This window comes from Asterias amurensis, chromosome 4, assembly GCF_032118995.1.
Source record: "Asterias amurensis chromosome 4, ASM3211899v1".
Classification (NCBI taxonomy): domain Eukaryota; kingdom Metazoa; phylum Echinodermata; class Asteroidea; order Forcipulatida; family Asteriidae; genus Asterias; species Asterias amurensis.
In genome coordinates this window covers 25,357,467-25,377,885 of record NC_092651.1, presented here as the reverse complement: position 1 = coordinate 25,377,885, position 20,419 = coordinate 25,357,467, and the positions used below count along the sequence as shown (strand labels likewise).

Genomic DNA, 20,419 nt, shown 5'->3' with positions numbered 1-20,419 from the left:
CCTCTTAAGAAGCATAGATTTTGAGAAAGAGGTAATTTCTCACTATTATAATAAAAGACTTCTAGCCAGAAGTCTTTTATTCCTATCTGAAAGCACACAAATTCATCTCTCATCATTTTCTCGCAACTTCGATGACCAAGTTAGCTCAAATTTTCACTGGCGTGTTATTTTAAGCTTATGTTTAGATACACCAATTACCAAACGTGTACCTCCCCTTTAAGGTATTATACGGGATTGGTAGAGCTGACGAAATAGTCGCAGACAGTGTTCATGTTTTGTGTATCAACCATAAAGAAAATGATAAACCTGTGAACATTATGGCTTAATCCATTGTATGAGTCAGGAGGTTTGCATAATTGTCAGCATACATGTATACGCATACTCATTTGTTGCAATAGAAATAATGAATATCAAATTACTAAAATTGTAACGAATAAGCTGAGACATTTACATGTGCACCTGGCTTTATTTAATTAGATGCTCTCAGTGGGTACAGAGCAGGTTGCATGTGCCATGCAAACATAGATGTGTGTTTTCTTTCGTTTTATTTCTGAGATGGCGGTATGAAGACGTCGATGCAGTTTAAACCTTACAAATAAGTCCTATCTATAGGCGAAATACCTATCGGATCCTATAGGATTGAAATAGGATTCCTATAGAATTCCTATAGATTTTTCGTCACTTCTTTGATTCCCAGAAGATTCCTATAAGATATTGATGGGTTTTTATGTAAGGGAAGATCCAAAAGCTTTCATACTTCTCAACCAGTTAAGATTTTTCTGAAACAGGTTCTTAAAATCTTGAAGTGTTTTCTATATATATATCTATCAATGCCTTGACCGTCTCACCATTAGTGGCCTTGTCAAAAGAGGCACTTATGCCAAATTGTAGGCAATCTAAAAATGTGAAACTTTGTATCTAGCGGAAAAGCAAGCCTAAAGTGGTTCTTATTTCATTACGTCGGAGCTTCTCTTTAATCTTCCTCATTCAATGCAGCTCTTAATTTCAGCGACAATTTTGCCACTCTGCCAAAGAATGCTCTGTGGATTAGCTGATTCCACTTCTAGGATGAGAAGGGTACAATCTTAGCAGATCAGCAGAGTGTTACTGAAATCACCCGATGAGATACATAAATTGGAAACCTGTTTGACCCCAGCGCAAAAGGCCACTGTCGTCATCGTTGTGCTGACGATGCTAAGATGCAGACTCTATTTATTGATCTGGAACGTTATATCTCTTAACCGACGATCGACCATGGACATTGATTGCAAGCGTTGATTTTGCATGGAAGCATTTTGTTTCTTGGGTCGTCAGTGGGGTCTGGCAGGATGCTAATTAGTATTCTCAACAATTATTGAAGCCACTTGTACTGGATTGTGTTGCATGATTTTTGCAGGACATAAATTGTCAAAATGCTCTGTATGAGTAGTTCTCAAAATAGTTTGTTTAAACCAATGTTACCTTTCCACATTTTCTGGGAGGTGAAGTCCCTTTATCATTATAAATGTGCACAGCCACAATGTACAATTTTTGTTATAAAGACACCAGATGAACAGCAGATAAATATTGAGTATTCTCTTTGCAGATTCTTTGTATGTGATAACCTCAAGCACTTTTTTATTCATAGTTAACACAACAGTTCTTAATTGATAAATAACGTTGCTATATTCTCCACTTCAGGCCTGCCACACAGCAGCCTTGCCCTGGCCTTGATAATAAAAAACTGGACCTTCAAAAGTTTCCTTTAGACTTGAAGATTTTCCAGGTTCTACCTAAATTTTTCAAAAACTGCGGGACATGTTTATGTTTGCCCTTGAGGACACTATATGACAGGAATGATAGCACCCTTGAGCAGCAACAAGGTTTTTTGTGTCTACAGCTTTTTTTTGTGACTTCACAACTTGGAACCATAGATTGATGAAACAAAAGAATTGCTCCACTAGAAATTGTTCTGAGGCACCATGAAACAAGGCCCCTTGGCGAGGGCAGAGAAGGTGTCATATGGATCTTAAATTATTAGTCTCTCATTTCTCTGTTTCCCCCTTCTGTTACATACATAGATGTTCAAAGTAAAAACTTGATATGGAGTCTGATACGTAAACACAGTATCCAGTAAAATTTATTACCAAATAAAAATGGTTCTTCATCGCACAAGGCAGACTAATTTCTGCTACTTGTCTAGATGCTACAGTGACTTTTTTTTCCTTGTGGAATATTCGTTTTCCATTTTTATAGCGCCTTGTCAACGCTGCCACAGGCTGGCAGATTATATTCTCTAGTCAAATATGAGGAGTGCATGTCTACAACCAACCTTGTATGTCCGTGCTGCAGCTGTAGCGTTGTGCCGTATTCTATTGGGCTTGAACCAGACCAAATATACTTGCCCTAAGGACATGTTACTGTATCCGTGGATAATTTATGCGTCTGGGCATGACGTGCATGTGTTAGGGACCGTTCGGCAAGCTGTTCTCTTATTTATGTCAATGCGTTTCTTTATGGAATGCTTTGATCAGAATTTTTGAAAAGGGTGTCTGTTTTTGCCTCAATTTGAAAATGGAGTGCGTAACTTATTCTCTCGCATATAGGCCAGAAGGGGAAATAGTCTGGCTCCCTTGTGATCTTTGAGGATCTGTCTTCAATAGCATTATGAGGATACAGGGAATTTGGCTGTCGTAGCTTACATTGAGCCCATATGTAAAGAAACCGAAGCTGTCAAGGAATTAAGGGAGCACCCCACTAAATAGGAAAAAACAGAGCGCCGGCCTCATTAATATTTTAGACAGATTTGAGAGCTCAAGAAAACTGATTAAGTTTATTTGCCCAATTGTGACTTGTGGGTTGTTGACTTCCAACTTCAGGTTCGATGACATTTGATAGGTCCTGAAATTTGTTTTCCTATATGCCGAAAGGTGTAGGGACATTGTTTTTTATGTTTGGACGATTGGAAAATTACACAAATGTAGGGGTGTTTTTATTTGTAGGGAGAATAACTCGACGAGCCCCACGGGACTCCCTATATCAAATTGAGCAGAGGGTTAAAGTTCTAGAGTCAATGAATAACTTCCCCCTTTACTGTAAAAAGCTGTGAGTCTTGTTTTTGTTTAATATTTAACATTTTGCACTGTGTGCATGGGGGTTTATTAAATGGGGTACCCTACATGTCTGATTGCAATGAAACTGAGGCTGGCAGGGAATTAAACTGGTGCCTTTTTACTGGTTGTGCTATTAGGTTGTGTAAGCATACAGGGAATCTAACCGATATTGTCGTTGTAGGTTTCAAATCCATCTGTCGATCTGGGGTTGATGAACTACTTTTATAGAGATCCAAACTATCATACAAATATGGAGATGTGATACTCGTACCTGTTTTAATGCATTGACCACTCAAGAGCCCACTTGAAAAATAAGAATCATTGTAAATTTTAATCGGCTTGCATGAAGTGTTTAAGAGTGAAAAACTTTACATTTTTTCCCTCCCATATGAATGCAATTGATAGATTGTTGCAGGTCCTTCAGAAATATTATAAACAGATTGATTTTAGCAATTTTTATGGGAATCATTGTTAATCAAAGAGGCCTTCATGAAGTGTTTACCAGTAAAAGTATATCATTGTACCCCGCTTAACAATTGAAGTTGATAAATTGTTGCAGGTTCTTCAGATAACTGATTGGTTTTAGGAATTTTGAAAACCATAAAATGGAGGAGGTACTAATTATGATAGTTATGAAATGACACACATGCCACTTTTAAATGTGGCAAGAAAAACATGAGCCGGGAGTGCGCAATATGGTGTGTAAATGATCAATGTAAGAAGCTGTAATAACACTCAAAACGGAACTGGGTAGTGCTGATTTCAGCAAAAAAACTAGCTTAGCACAAAACAGCTATGCTTACCTGAATAAGGTTACCAGCTGAACAAACATTTTTTATGCACTGTCTGTGGCTGCTAACCTCATTTGGACTGAGCAGGGAGCTGTTTAGCAAAGCTATCTTTAAGAGCTGCCCAAGCTCAAAAAAAGTAGCAGTAGCATTTCAAGCAAGAGGAAGTTTACGCCATTTCTTTATATAATGTCATAAGTGACATGGGTACGTGTTTCTGAGAATCTGTGGACATTTTATATTTTCAAATTTGCCTATATTGTGCACACCATTTATAGGCAGACTATGCCTTTGGGTTTAAAGGGAAGGTACATGTTTGGTAATAACTCAAAACAAATATTAACTCAAAAAAACTGACTTGGTAACAAACATTAGAGAGCCATTGATAGTATAAAACATTGTGGGAAACGACTCCCTGTGAAGTAACGTAGTTTTTGAGAAAAAGGTAAATTCTCACTAAAATAATAAAAGACTTCTAGCTAGAAGTCTTTTATTCCTATCTGAATGCACAGAAATTTGTCCAACAAGGGTGTTTTTTCTTTCATCATTTTCTTGCAACTTCGATGACTGATTGAGCCCAAATTTTGCCTTTAAGAACCGTTTTGTTGTTTTTAAAAATCTATATTTAATTGTAACTTATGCAAGAAAAATAATCTGTGAAAACTTAATTTCATGAGGCTTAAAATCAGGAGAGGTAGCCCACGCAGGAAGAATAAATCCGCAGTTGAAATACACAAAGAGACGTTTCTCAGATTGAAATGTTTTGAATCCCTGTCATGTAAAGGAAATTGTTTCTCAAAATGATATACATTATCAACAGCTTCAGTGCTTCAACAAAGGAAGTTTTTATGGTAACTCATTTTTGAAGGTATCTTTAAACTAAGGAGCTTGCTATCATTGAAAGACAGAAGATTTTGCAATGTCTGTTATGATGATGATAAGATATTGCGTGATGTGAAAGGCTATGGTTGACTTCTCAAGGGTATGAGACATCAAATGTTTACTGATTGGCAAATGCTCCGGAGAAGAAGATGTAAATACATCAACATAAGATTGATGATACTGATGAAGAAGAAGAGACTACGAAACGCATGGTGTATTAAAGCAATGTATTTGTTTTCATCTGGACTTTGATCGGACTCAGGATTTGCATTTCTTAGGCATATACATTTGTCGCCATTTGCATTTGGCGATTTTGCTGCCATTGGGTGTTTTCACTCCCACTTAATACTACTTAGGTCAGAACACCCTCCCCTCTTTTTAATTTCTTTAAAGACACTGGACATCTTTGGTAATTGCCAAAGACCAGTCTTCTCACTTGGTGTATCTCAACATATGCACAAAATAACAGACCTGTGAAAATTTGAACTCAATTGGTTGTCAAAGTTGCAAGAGGATAATGGAAGAAAAAACACCCTTGTCACACAAAGTTGTATGTATGCTTGATTTCGGGACCTCTAAATCTAATTCTGAGGTCTCGAAATCAAACTTCTTGAAAATTACTTCTTTCTCGAAAACTACGTTACTTCAGAGGGAGCTGTTTCTCACAATGTTTTATACTATCAACAGCTCTCCATTGCTTGTTACCAAGTAAGTTTTTATGCTAACAATTATGTCGAGTAATTACCAATAGTTTCCAGTGCTTTTTATACACAGTCTCTTTTTGCTTATATGTGAACTTTCCTTTTATTTATATATTTTTGATTTATTACACATCCAACAGCTCAACTAGCGTCAATAAGAGGATGAATAGGAAGCAAGAAATAATCTCTAATTTTAGATGTGGGAAGAAGAAATAAAATGGGAAAACCGACGCAGTCAGGTAGGGACTGAAAACCTAACCCATATTGCAAGGCTTCGATCTGAGGTGGAATTCGCAGTCCACAGAGGTGAAAAGCAGGGAAAGAAATCACTGGTCCAACTTGATCCCAACTTTCATCCCACACATGTTAGAGTGTTAGAGGACTCACTCTTGGATCCATGGCCTTCGTTGCCCTGGTCTTGGCCTTGGTGCCCCTTAAAAAGTTACCCATAGAAGTGCCTCTGCAAAATGAGAATGGCCTTGCCCTCTCAAGGGTGAGATTCTAGGCCTGTACACCTGTCGTTTATTCTTCTCCATATATCAGATGAAAGATTGCACGCTTTTCAGAAAGTACAAAAGCCACTTCCTTGTCTGAAATTTACCCCCCCCCCCCCCCCCCCCGGGTTAGCAAGAATCAATGGGAGACTTTTGAACACTAGGTGGCAGCAGACTTACCAGGTAAATTTCCATTGTTTACGTAGTTCTGAGCCTGCGCGCATTACCGAGAACAATGGATTTTACCTGGTAAGTCTGCTGCCACCAAGCGTCCCAAAAGTCTCCAATTGGAATTCTGTATACTTTTCCCCATCTTTTGTCATATCCCTGACATGCTTGAGACAGTTCATCTATTCCGATTGTCAAAATGAGATCATGTTTCAGTGTGCAATATTAACACAGTGAGGAGTATCTAATGGCCTGAAGAAATTAAGTTAAAAAAGAGGAGGCTATCAGATGGTTGGACGGAGCAAGTTCAAAATTTGTGTGCGATAGTTTGAAACTTTGGTGCAGATGTTCTGAATTTGTGCAAGGAGCTACTAAGTGCCCAACATGAATAGTTTAATGAAGAGTCGTGGGGTGAGCTGGTGCTAGTTCTAAACTTTTAACTGTTTTTTAATGTATTTTTACAGAAAGGCATTTATGAATGGGGAAAAAAAAGAGTGGTGAATTGGTTTTAAATGGCTGTGTAAACAAGGACCGAGCCCCACAGCCACGACCCTGCCAGTTTTAAAAGGCTGTCTTAGACCTTGTCGCTCACTCTTTTATTCCCTTATAAAAAACAACAAGACCCCTGTTTGAAAAGAACGCCAAGGTTTGAGAGCTGTTAAACCCTGCTACGACACTTTAAAATCATTTTAGTTCCAACCAAGTTTAACATGTTCCAGCCACATGATGTTGTTTGAAGACCACAAGTGTGGTTTGCATGTCAACTACATGAAGTTCAATTCAATATAATCAAGCTTACAAGTTCACCATGCTAGTCAGTGATTCTTTTGTTCACCAAGTCCATCTTCAAGTATATCAAGGGGTGAGATGATGCAGACTTCGATCGTGATCTTGGTTGCAATCGGGCGGATTACCATGAGGGACAGGGTGATCCTTAGGCGCCCCTCCCCCCCCTTGGGAATACCCCCCCCCCCCCATTGTGGTGTGAAGATTGGTTCCTATCCACTGGTCACACCTCTCTCGGACCCACTTGCCCAGGAAACTCTACACCGCCTCCCAAACCGAACCCATTGTTCACCCTAATGGACCTGTGTCTGGAAGTCGTGCATTGGGGATTTTTGTCTTTTGCGCTTTTAGCCAGCTAGACCAACTGCTGATGGGAAATGGGACCTAGGCACCTGGAGAATAATGATGTACTGGAAGTGTTATTTGAATTGCATGAAGAGGATAAATGTATTTGTAGGGGTTGGTCAAAAGTAGGGGTTTGTGGATTTCAGAGGGTGCATGTACGTGATCGGAAGGGTTAAAAAAAAGTTCAAAATGATAAAGGAAAAAGAATCAGAGGGTTCAAAGATAAAACAACACTAACACCACTATGAGCAGCAGCAAAACAAGCAGCAGCAACAACTGCAACAGTACTGACAAATGTAAACACTATATAACAACAACTTCAACAGCTGAAACAACTGCAACAGCACTGACAAATCTAACAAAGTAAACAACAACTTCAACAACTGAAACAGCAACAACAACAACAACAAGAACATCAACAACAACAACAACAACAACAATAACAACAACTGAAGGGTTCGAAAGAAAAAAAGATAAGATTCTGGGGGATTTTGGTGGGGGATCATTAGTTTGCAAAAAATAAAACAACAACAACAGCAATGTCAGCAGCAGCAGCAATAGCAACATCTGCAACAACAACCACAACCACAACAACAGAAGGTGCAAAACAAAGCTGAAGTTCATAGAAAGAAGACATGTTCAAAGAGCAGCGTACAAAATTTAGCCAGACCCAAAATTGGTTTTCTTCAGATTGTCTTCAAGAAGTAACGATACAATGTCTGAAAAGTACCTAGTATATAAAGCATTTTGGTTGATGTCATCTTCCATCATAAATGTGGAGAGTCCATTTCCCCTGTGTGTTATTGTGTGTTATTTTAGGTGATGTGTGTGTGGTGAAATCCGCACCATTTTACAATTGCAATTTGACTCTTCAAAATGGCAGACCATAGTTCGAAAGTTGCCATATGTGACGTCAGTGTACTGGACATTTAAAATGACCTCTCCATTCTTATTCAAGCAGCGTCTTTATGCAAGTGAAAAACATAAACAAACTCAAGTGTGTTGTTTTCAGTTCCCATAACTTCAGGTTTGTGAACTAAGAGGATGGGATTAGACTCATGTGCACGCGTGAAGCTCATGGCTTTACTTGCTTTGAAAATGTCCATTCTAAAATTACAAACTGTTAAGTTGGGAAGGAGTGTGCAAGGAGTACTTGTTTAACGATCACGTCTCCGCTGATTATTGGGACCCTCTCTGTAGAAATCTGACCCAAGTGATTCAGCTCACGTTTTCACATAACAGCCTTCTTCGTATATGCACATCTGCTTTTTGGACAATGTACTGGTTTAAAGAGGACACGTTTGGCAGAGACGGCAAACTTGAAAGATGTTCTCATTTTGTTTCCTGGTCTCTGTCCCTTCAGATTGATGTTTCTGAGGTTTTTTTTTTTTTTTTGGGGGGGGGGATTCTCAAGTAAAGATATTTAATGATACAGCTGTTTTTGTGCTAGCTTATTAGAAAGATTTCGTCTGCTTTGCATTTCTTGTGACCCACAACATATTTTATGTATAAATGCGATAATTATATTGGATGAAGTCAGAGTTATGATCTTCCAAAATATATACAACTCTATTCTGTGTTTGTGTTTTCAGCTCCATTGCATTCCTTGTGACTCACACTTTTGTTTATATATACATGCAATAATTATTTTTGATGAAATTAGAGCAATGGTCTTCAAAAACATGGTTCTATTCTATGTTTGTGTTTCTGACGTCTGTCTACACTTGCCAGACGTTTCTTCACCTGCCGTTCTCAACATACATCCTCCAACACCATGACATGTGGTGAATCACCACGACAACCATGTTAAAATTAGGTTGAGGTATCAGAGAGATCTGTCAAAACAAACATCTCAACCCCCCCCCCCCACTCTTCCAGACCCCCTTCTGAATTATTTCACCGTTCCATCCCATGCACTCCTTAAAATATTCATGATAAATTACTCGCATCTAGAATTCCTGGCGGACCTCCAATCTGCCCAACCCTGATGAGCTTTCCAAATCCTTTGTTTGTGCGGAATTATCAGGATTCCTGGTGGACCAAGGTGGACGTGTCACACACCAGATGAGATCAGATCAGATCTGCCCATCTCGCCACCGAACCATCTGCCGATGGAATTGCTCATCCTCCATCTTCCCAAAGACGCTCATCCCACTAAATCTCTCACCAAAAACCAACACCATTAAGACCTTTAAGTGTCATCGATGAGTCGCTTAATCTTTCGGTTTCGCCCCTGCTCTTTTTTCCCCTCCAATATCCAGAAATTACCCAGGCCGGTTCCATTAACAGATTGTGTAAATGAAATATTTTTTCTGTGTGTGATAATGGTACTCATTAGTTAGAGAGGGTTTCGGCTGGTTTGTCAGTGATAACTCATTTGGAAAATCAATATCGCACGACGAACGAAAATCTCCTGGGACCTGTCTGGAAATGAAGCGGTACCTTTTGGATGAAAATGGTACTTTTTTTTAATCCAGAAGATGTTTCTTAATCATGAGGAAAAATTAAACCTTTGTGAAATACCCAGTGGCCTCATTTTTTGGTCATAAATTTTAACATTTGGCTGATTTACCCTGCAGCCAAATAAATTTTGCAATTTAGAGTTTTTCCAAACACTCATTTTCTGAAGATTTATGACGGTACCTTTTGAATGAAAATGCATTATTTTATTTTTTTCAGAATCTGTTTTTCACTAAAAAAAACCCAGCTTTTATGAAATAACCGCTGGCCTCATTTTTAGGTCTTAAATTTAATTATTTGGCCGATTTACCCTGCAACTAAAGAAGTCATGCAGTGGAGTTCTACAAAGCAATTGCCTCCGTTGCCCCTTGCCATTGCCTTGGTGCCCTTGAAATGCTCCAGTAGAAATTTACAATTTCCTCATAGGGTGTCCTTTGGCAAAGAGAAAATGCCTTGGTGCCCTTGCCCTTTCAAAAACGAAGCATACAGCCCTGGACTTATCAGTTCAAAACTGCCATTTGAAACTCCTTGCCTAACGCATGTTTAAGAGGGAATATCAATTCCTACCTTCAGCTCCACTGAGTTTCTGCATTTCTTAGTTTTCTTCCTTGTAGCCCTTTACCTAGAGTGGCTTTTAGCCTTGTTTTGGGCACACTTGCATAAACAAAAATATAAAAAATATATAAAAAGAATGAAAAGTCATATTTTATTGTAAAAGATGTTTCTGCTCTGATAAAATCTCACTCAAGATTTTGTTGAAACTTTGTATTTTCCTCCCCTTTTTTTTTAGATTGAGCTTCGTTACAGAATGAAGTTTACTTAAAAGGGGTGCTTTGGGTTGTAAAAAGCATGTGTTATGAAATGAATGTGGTTTAAAGATATTTTTAAGTAACATGGTGCTTAGCAAATTCGTCTGCTGAGCAAAATTGTGCAGGTAACCAACCAAAAACTAGTTACATTACATTGTATTTACAGCCGGGTAACCTGCTTCTGCTCCGCAAATTTTGTTGGGCTTAACATCTTTATGAAATCATACCTAGGTGTATGACCTTACTGAGCATGATCTCTTTCTTAATCTTCAGGTAACATGTCTCCAAGATTTCTTCAAAGATGACGATGTCTTCATTGCGTATGGACAGGAACGCTACTCCCACGATGACTTTGACATTGCAGTCGAAGGTAAGATGATAAAATAAGAAAACATCCGATGCTGTTTATTACCTTTGAATGTTTTAAGCAAATGTTTACTTTGGACGCAGCTTCAAAATGAGTCACACATACTCACTGTCAAGTCATATATGGATTTCCAATTAATGTCAGCACTGCATACAGTCAATGGAATTGACATTGTCTTTGCATTAGGTATGCAGAATAATGACAGTAACTTGACACTTGAGTGTTAGTTGGGATAACTGGTGCATACCGGTCTCTGTTGAGATAACTGGCTCAAACCGGTTTTGTTGAGGTAACTGGTGCAAACCGGTTTATTTTTTTTCTCTGGTATTTTAAAGCATTTTTCTGGTATTTTTAAGCATTGGTGCATCTTTCTCTCCATCCGACATTCTAGTCTGTTTTAAGAGGAATATCAGTTTCTACCTTTAGCTCTCCTGAGTTGTGTTCATCATCTTTAATGTTTTTCTTCTTGTAGCCACTAGCCAAGAGTGGCTTTTAGCCTTGTTTTGGGCAAAATTGTGTGACATTAGTATTTATTTTAAGCAAGTATGAAAAGAAGACAGAAACAAGACTAAAAATGAGCAAAACCTAACCCATAACGCAAATGCAATTATCTGCTATTAAGTGCTCGTAAAGAAAAACTGTTTCTTTTTTAACTCTATAAATTTAATTCTAATAAAGTAGAAAGAAATGTTGTTCTGGCAGAAAACATTTTTAACTACAAGCCGTGTGGTATTACTCTTACCACTATGAGGATTGGAAGGTGAATGTCTCTTGGTCGGTCCTTGCCTGGAATAGGTTGCCTGTACATTGCCCTAGGATCCAGCCCTACAACCGTAGTTCTTAATTTGTATCGATGCAGAGTCTGTAAATTTACTGTGATGAAACATCCAGAAGGGTCAGGTGCTTTGTCATCGAGACCAATGACTGGCTCACCTGTTTAAGCACAAAAGGTTGCTAAGCACAGCAAAATTATGCTTACCTGAATAAGGTTACCAGGAAATGTACCATTTGTGGCTGGTATTCTGCTTATTTTTGCTCAATAGGAAGTTGCTTACTGCCTAAGTGCTTATGAAATTTGGCCCCTGTTCTTTCAAGAGTATTCTTTTACTGATACTAGTTTTGTTTACCCAAACACCGATGTTTGTTTTAAAGCACTGTATACTGAGTTCTCTAGTCCAGTTGAATAACAGGAAAATAAATCAAATGGGATTCGAACCCACTACCTTGGCTAAGAGGTCTCATCATGAGATCGAGCTTGCCTGGTAGCTAGGGTTATTTGAATCGTATAATTTAGCAACATATATGGCAAGGATTTGTCTTAAAATTGGCATTTGGTACTTTGCCTGTGGATTTGTTTTTGCAGGAGTCTGGAGTAATGAGTTTACAGTGCTACAATGTGATCCCGTTTCTTTTAAAATCTTTCATATTTAACAAATTGTCGGGCGCACCCTACAATGTCAAACACTCCACCAGTTCCTGCCTAAAAGTTGCCTAGCTATGTCTATCTTGTGAACACTATTTTAATCACACTGTTGACAAAAGACAGACAGGGACCATTCATGTTCCTAAATCTAATCTGAAACAAGATAGTTGAACATCTCCTAGTCAATTTAATAAGGGAATCAATGTGTGGTGAAGAGGTTTTCAACTAGTGGTTTAATCCCAACGAGGCCTGGTTCTTGATAATTTTACCGAGACGAAGTCGAGGTAAATTAAAATTAACCAGGCCTCGGCGGGTTTAAACCACTAGTAGAAAACTGATTCAACACACTTTGATTCCCATTCATAAATACCTTTCCGGTCAAAAACATCATCACTCTTTGGTCAAAAAGTAAAATAAATGCAAAAGTTATAATTGTTAAATGATTTCTTTCAACACAACACCCCTCCAGCTATGAAATGGTAAAGCCCTCCGCCGCCCTCGGGTAAACAACTCCTTATAAGGGAATGCTGTACGCGTCGCGCGTATCGCGTGATGTGGCACAACTGTTTCAGCCGTTGCTCTCGACCAATAGGAATGAAGAAACTGTCTTATAAGAACAGGTGCAAGGTCGCGTGTCATGCCCATGAATTAACACTTTTTACCGGTCATAAACAAAGATTTATACACACCCACGTGACACGCTCCCACCAATAGGAATAGCGAAACTGTCTGAGGTATTTATGAATCAAGATTAAATTACTTTTTTTAGGTTGGGTAAACGAGTTAACACAGCTCAAATGTTTCTTGTTCCATTCAAATTGTGTTTGCACTGTGTCTGGCTGACGAATAAACCCAATATTTGTTATGTGGCAAGTCACTGTTGCTAATTCAAATGAAGGCTTCATTTCTTGCCAGTCGGCACTCTAAATTAAGGACCCTGATAGTCTCAGACTCTCTGATGCGACTTTTTCTTAAACAAATGGATGAATTTGGGCAATGTGCTGGCCCGTCTATTAATTAGAATAAAATAAAACAAAAAAGGAGGTTTTTGGCGATACTATGTTCTCTTATCAGTTGCACTGGTTCTAGAAAGAGCTGGTTGAGTTGAGTAGAACTGAAGTTGAAAGAACATTTGTAAATGGGTGTCCATATGCTAGGGGATCCTAATTGGTCGCTCACTATACTTTCAAGTGTAATTGAAGAAAAACTAGGGATGCCCACATTCAAACAAATCTGTTTACTATTACATGATACCTTATTGGATCATGTGAAAATAAAGTTACAAGCGCGAATAAGGCACATGCAGTGAATAAGCAACAGACAGTAAATAAGGAGTATGTAGAGAACAAGGAACATGTGTGAATAAGTAACAGACATTGAACAAGGAACAGAGAGTGAATAAGTAACAGACATTGAACAAGGAACAGAGAGTGAATAAGAAATAGACAGTGAATAAGGAACAGCCACTGTCACAACAGTCTGGGTTTGATTCATCATTTTTCAATCAATCTCTTTCATAATTAAACAGACCTCAATGAAACCCTGTTAACGAAATTAAATTTGCGTGTACCACAGAAGGTTCCCCAAGGAACTGCAAGGCTGTTAGAACCCCGCGGCAAGAATGTCCGCAGCCTTCATTGAAGACGGCTTGATTAGATTCTCCAGCTATCGATGAAACAGACACAGAAATGAAGTCGATCTCTCTCTTTGTAATTACTGGATATCCGATATCTTCAAGTGCGTATTCTGAATGAGGTAGAAGCAGAGAGTCTCCAATATTGATACATACTGTATGTCTGTTAAAGATAAACCATGTTGTGTTTAATTTACAGGAGAGGAGTATTTTTTTGACTGCGCAAGGGGGCGAGTGTGAACCAAATTGATGTGATGCAAAATAAGTTAACAAAATAAACTTGTTTTCTTTATATTAATATTATTACATATTTGAATGTTGCAGAAAGAAGTTACTGGCCTGACATTTCGACCCTTAGCAGAGTCTTTCTCGAAGGCTCTTGTAGGGTGGAACTCTCAGGCCATTAACTATTTTTTTTGCATTTATACCATAGGTCCTTTTGGTTGGTAAGCAGTAATAGCCACAGCTAATTCTATTTTCTCATATTTGGATGTTGATACAAGAAAGTAACATACGGGCAGTCAAATTAGGATCAAACTGTGATTGTGATGCAATGAATCTTCTGTTGAAAGCACCCTGAAGCTGTTAAACAAAACCTGGCCAATTTCATAAAGCCTGTAAAGCAGAGCCAACATTTTGGGCTCACAGCGCGCCTCTTAGCACAGTTTTTGTTCCTTAATCACTGCTTTACCATAAACAAAGCAAAAGGCACACTAACTTTCTGGTTTAATACTTGGTGTTTATATCATTAAAAAAAAATGTTTATGCCTGATGTTTGGATCTAGCAGAGTCTTTCTCAGTGGCGACTTGACAGCACACCACACGCACACAAGTCTTCTAATTATACATGCTTATCATTTTGTTTGACGTTGAGGCATGCACACTCTTGCAAGATTCTGGGGGCTAAAGGGTAGCCTCCTCTGGCACAGACACGTCTGAAGATGTATAAAAACATCTTCAGTGAACAGCTCATCTGTTCTCTACTCTTGTCAGAGGACAGAACATGTTCACTACCTTGGGCACTCGGATCGTAATGCTGAATTACGGTCCGTAATCGAGTTATGCACTGTGGCTCATGTGGCTTGAGGACTCACAAATCCAAGACGCAGACGTAACAAAATGATGACTTCATTTCCATCGAATAGTTTGGGAGGATCATGCTTTCTTGGTGGAATCTTTGATTGTTACAACACTTTCCTTATTATTATTATTATTATTATTATTATTTTTTTTTTTTTTAGAGAGGAACTCGTTAGAAACATGTTTTGGGGCATTTTGTCTCAATGTGCTTATGATGGGACCATTTCTAGTAAGCCAAATATTAAATTTAAACTTCCAAGGGAAATTTTTGAGCATATAAATGAGACAGAAACTCTTTGAGTTATTTTTTTAATGATTTCTTTTTTTTATATTTTTTTTTTTTGGATACAATTTTCACAACTTCAAAACTAGTTGTTTCACTCATTTAAAAAAAAAGACTATAATTTCAAGTAAAAACTATTTTAAGGGATATTTTTCCACCTAAACCATCTTTATACCAGATATACCATGTACATGTAAGTTATCTGCAACCCTGTGAATATTTACATTGTTAATCTTCCCAAACCACTTTCTTAATTGACATTACTATGCTCGTAGCCACAGATTTTTAAATAAATACACATCCCATTTAGCGGACAGATTACCATTTAGTAGCTTGTCTCCTGTCCCCAAATTTCAGTCAATAACTTCAAAGTGCTTTGACATAGCCAAGACCACTACTACTCGGTTTAACATTAACATCCCATAGATTTGCATCCATGACGCATCACATGTAAAATAGTGTCTATGAATATATCCGCACAACGCATGGATGATTATTTGTATTACACGCCTTGCACACTGGGCTGATCCACTTGGATCCCAACGCAGGGTTTCCCAACCAACATGTTATCCGTGTCTTCGTTCAAGCCAGGAATCGATGTTAAATTAACCATTTTCGTGACACCTGTATTATTACACACCACCCGGGGCCCAGTCGTCGTTAGGTTTCCACTTGACCGGAGAGCGTGGCTTGAGAATTTTGTTACCGCCTGCCTCTGCTTATTTTTTTCAGTCACTTGAAAAATGATTAAGGTCATCGAAGGCTGGTCAGATGTATCGGTCGAGAAGTCTTGGCTGACCAGTACCTGTTTGTGACTTAGGTTCTAACCTCATATTTCAAGTCTTGTTAACAGAATGTCTTTACTTGAGTTTTTTTTAGATTTGTTTCCACGGTAATTTTTCGGTTGCCGTTTGTATGCAGATATTCTGCTCATTTTTCAGTCGCTCGAAAATAATTTAAGGTCATCGAAGGTTGGTCAGATACATCCATCAAGAAGTCTTGGCTGACCAGTTCCTGTTTTTGTTATTGGGATGTATCTCATGTTTCAAGTCTCGTTTACAGAATATGTTAATTTTGAGTTTGTCTGATTTTTCCCCGCTAGAATTTTCCGGGTTGCTGTTTGTATGCAAATTTAATTAGAGAATCAAATTAAATTATCAGTTAAATTTGTGTATTTTCAATGACAGCTGTGACTATATAAATTAAAAATAACTGAGGGGAATAATTGTTAAATATAATTGTTAGTCAATTAGGAATGGTTGAGTAAGTGGTTGACTTCATGATGTGATATAAATATGTAGAACCATGCCAAAAAGCTGTAAGCAATAAACATATATTCAGGACAAATTGGACTTTATTTCTCATACCTAGATGAAAAGGGGTGAAATAAACATAACAAAATGTACCAATATGGTCAATACAATTTTAGGAAATGTTCACTGGGTGGGAAGATATTGCTATAATATCTTCCAGGTTTTCTGATGAAGTGATCGGTCCCCTTATTACTGGAAATATTTAACAGTACGAAGGAGTTGATGAAATAATTGTATTGGATATAATGAATATTTTGGGGTTTTGCATAAAAGTCTTCTATGCTCACTGCTTGTTTGGTCATACCAGAAAATTTGCTGCATTATTTTGTATGTATGAGGAGAATTACTTCAACTAATTTGTTCTTGATAAGTAGATGAATAACTAAAATGCACAGTTATCAAAAGTTATCAAAAGTCAATCAAAATCAAGAGAGGCAGTGCATGGAAGGAAGAAGACTGAAAGCTAGGTGGACTGACAGCATTCATGCATTACAAAATAAATAGTATGCATGAGCTGAAGACTACCAAGCAGGATAGAGATACTTGGAGGGAGTTTTAACTAAATAGAGATAATTTTCAAAAGAGAAAATTGTAAAGTAACTGTTACCAGTCAATCAAGGTTTTGGACGTTTTTTATTCATCCACAGAATGTAAGATGGTGTCGCCATACCGCAACACCAAGCGTAAAGACCGAGTGATGATGAAAAGCCCAGGGACTCCACGCCGGACAGCTTCCCCAAAACTCTCCACACAAAGTAAGCCCTCTCTAAACATTGAAACGTTGGTCCCTACCTGCGTTGGCGGCTACATCCTTGGCTATGTCTGTTGTTAAGGAGGACCTGTACTTCATCGCATGATGATGTGGCAGTCCAGACATAGCTGTAGCTGTAGACACCAAGTCGAACACGGCCATAACCTATTAATTTAAATTATCTTTTAAAGAGGAGACTACATTTCTATCCCTCTTTCGCAAAACACCACCAGCCCTTCAAAATCCAAACACTAAGTGATTATGCTTTACATGCGATCAGGCATTCCACAATCTGAATCCAAAAGATTTGGTGGTTATAGTGAATGGTGTTGGAACCAGGACTGCAGTAAACTAATTATACTTTTGATTAAATAATGTTAACAAATTCTAAAACCTAAAATAGTTAAGGTCGGTTTCAACAATTCAAGTGAATTACCATTTTGGAAATAGATTTTGATATTTAATTTTTAACTCTTTGTTTGTTATGTAGTAAAAAGGTTTGCGGTAACACCATGTAATGATAATCTCTAAATGATTTGGGGGTGGTTCTGAAAAGAACTGTTGGTTTCAACTCAACGTTTGATCAGTATGGAAACGCTGAGATGAAACCAACGGTTCTAAGTTTCAAATCCTACTTTTCTTTGTTTATCAGTTTACACAATCCTAAAGAATAACTTGATATGTAAACAAGGAAAATACAATTTATATTATTGAATAGTAGCTTCTGTTCGTTTTAATATTTATTTAGTTGCTGTATTAATTTTTTTCTCTCAGTGCCTCGCCAGGACGTTCCCTTCTATCCTTCATCGACAACGCCTAAGCCCTCTACTGCCACCACCCTGAGACCCGTTATCCCACTCAAACCGAGCACACCCAAGAATCAGCAGAGCACATCATCAGCGTCATCAAAGTCAAAGGTAAGACGAGCATACGATGTAAGATGTGTCCAAAATTATGGCTTTAGTTATAGTTGTGGTTGTGACTGCTGCTATGCTTTGACTTTGGCTATGAATTTGGCTAGGACTCTTTCTATGTCTATAGTTATGGCTATGACTAATACTCACGCATGAGGTCACAATTCTAACCCGAAATGAGGCCATCACGCCACCACTAATGCAGTGGCTGCACCGATGGCCTGGTTTTGGGTTAGAATGGTGACGTCATGCATGAATATTAAAGGGAAGGTACACGTTTGGTATTTACTCAAAACAAATATTAACTTAAAAACTGACTTGGTAACAAGCATTGGATAGCTGTTGGTAGTATAAAACATTGTGGGAAACGGCTCCTTCTGATGTCACGTAGTTTTTGAGAAAGAGGTAATTTCTCATTAAAATAATAAAAGACTTCTAGCTAGGAGTCTTTTATTCCTATCTGAAAGCACACAAATTCGTCCAACAGAGGCGTTTTTTTCTTTCATCATTTTCTCGCAACTTCGATGACCGATTGAGCCCAAATTTTCACAGGCTCGTTATCTTATGCTTATGATGGGATACACCAAGTGAGAACACTGGTCTTTGACAATTACCAAACGTGTACAGTGCCTTTAAAAGAGGTGTGTGGATGTGGCTATGACTAGGTTTTAGAAAAGGGTTATGATTTTGGCTGTGACTGTCCCTGTGACTATGGCTATGGTTGTGAAAACGACTTTGGCTGCAGCTGGATCACCAAGGTCAATAGCCAGGGCCAGATGAGACAGAGTCTAAGACAGAATATCTGAGGCACTTACGGCATCTTCCTAAACTCAAGATAACACCTGAATACTCAGCCAGAGCCAAGTCACGACTCGCTGTCTTTGAATAAACAAGCGTGCGGGTGTCAAAACTAGTTTTTTTAATTTATTTTTTATTTATCCACAAAAAGCTACAAAGAAATTCATTCATTTATCATAAACAAGAGATGATTGATGAATGTACTGCTGAAAAGAATTCCACTATTGACAGTTAGCACTTATTTTTTATTCACATACTGTTGTCCCTAACCTCTGATCAAATAACTTCTAAAATCTCTCCGCATCAGACTGATGTCCAATCCCCTAGGAAACCTTTCTCCCCACGTTTCCCCTTGCTCTCTACATTCCTTCCATCGATCCACTAAGTCCTGTGTTGTTCCACCGTCTAAACCCCTCATTTATCCTGAATGCATAGGGGACCGCATGATGTGGCTTCACTCATTTTACTCTATTGATCTTTCAACCATAGTCAATAAAAAACGCAGGCATTTATTATTGGATATGTGATATCGGGCTATTATGACTGTACACTTTGGGATCGGGACAGCAGACACTGTTTGCTGTTGGTTTAGTGCGCTGCCTCTCTTGCTTAAAGGTGTTGAGTAGAGATAAAAAAAGCAGCACCAACTTTGGCATGTAGCAATATTTGACAAGACTTTACAAGGGACCATGGACAGTACCATAATTGTTTTGTAAAATTGTACAAACACGCAACAATTTAGCAAAGGACCCTCACTAAATTGCTCTCATAAGTAGAAGGGACTTTAAAGGCAGTGGACACTATTGGTAATTGTCATAGACTAGCCTTCACAGTTGGTGTGTCTCAACATATTTGTTATGCATAAAATAACAAACCTGTGAAAATTTGAGCTCAATCGGTCATTGAAGTTGCGAGATAATAATGAAAGAACAATAACCCTTGTCACACGAAGTTGTGTGCGTTTATTAGATGGTTGATTTTAAAACCCCAAGTTCTAAATTTGAGGTCTCCAAATCAAATTTGTGGAAAATTCCTTCTCGAAAACTATGGCACTTCTGAGGGAGCCGTTTCTCACAATGTTTTATACCATCAACCTCTCCCCATTACTGGTCATCAAGAAAGGTGCTATGCCAATAATTATTTTGAGTAATTACCAATAGTGTCCACTGCCTTTAAACAAGATTGGTGGAGCTCACAAAATAGTCGCAGACGGTGTCAGTGGTTTTTTGGGTGATTGATCCCTTAAAGGAATACAGGAATGGTAAAGCTGACCAAATTGTTGAGACACTAGTGCATATTTTTGTGATCAACCACATAGACAATGTGACCTGT

The 20,419-nt window shown here is 38.2% G+C and overlaps 1 protein-coding gene across 2 annotated transcripts in view; it reads left to right on the top strand.

The window, feature by feature from the left end:
• Positions 1-20,419, top strand: part of LOC139936336 (serine/threonine-protein kinase DCLK1-like) — a 61,836-nt gene that overhangs the window by 15,249 nt on the left and 26,168 nt on the right. For both annotated transcript variants that reach the window (XM_071931133.1, XM_071931135.1), the window contains exons 3-5: positions 10,799-10,895; positions 17,272-17,379; positions 18,150-18,292. In XM_071931133.1, the coding sequence (XP_071787234.1) occupies positions 10,799-10,895; positions 17,272-17,379; positions 18,150-18,292 (348 nt within the window). The remainder of the gene's footprint in view (positions 1-10,798; positions 10,896-17,271; positions 17,380-18,149; positions 18,293-20,419) is intronic.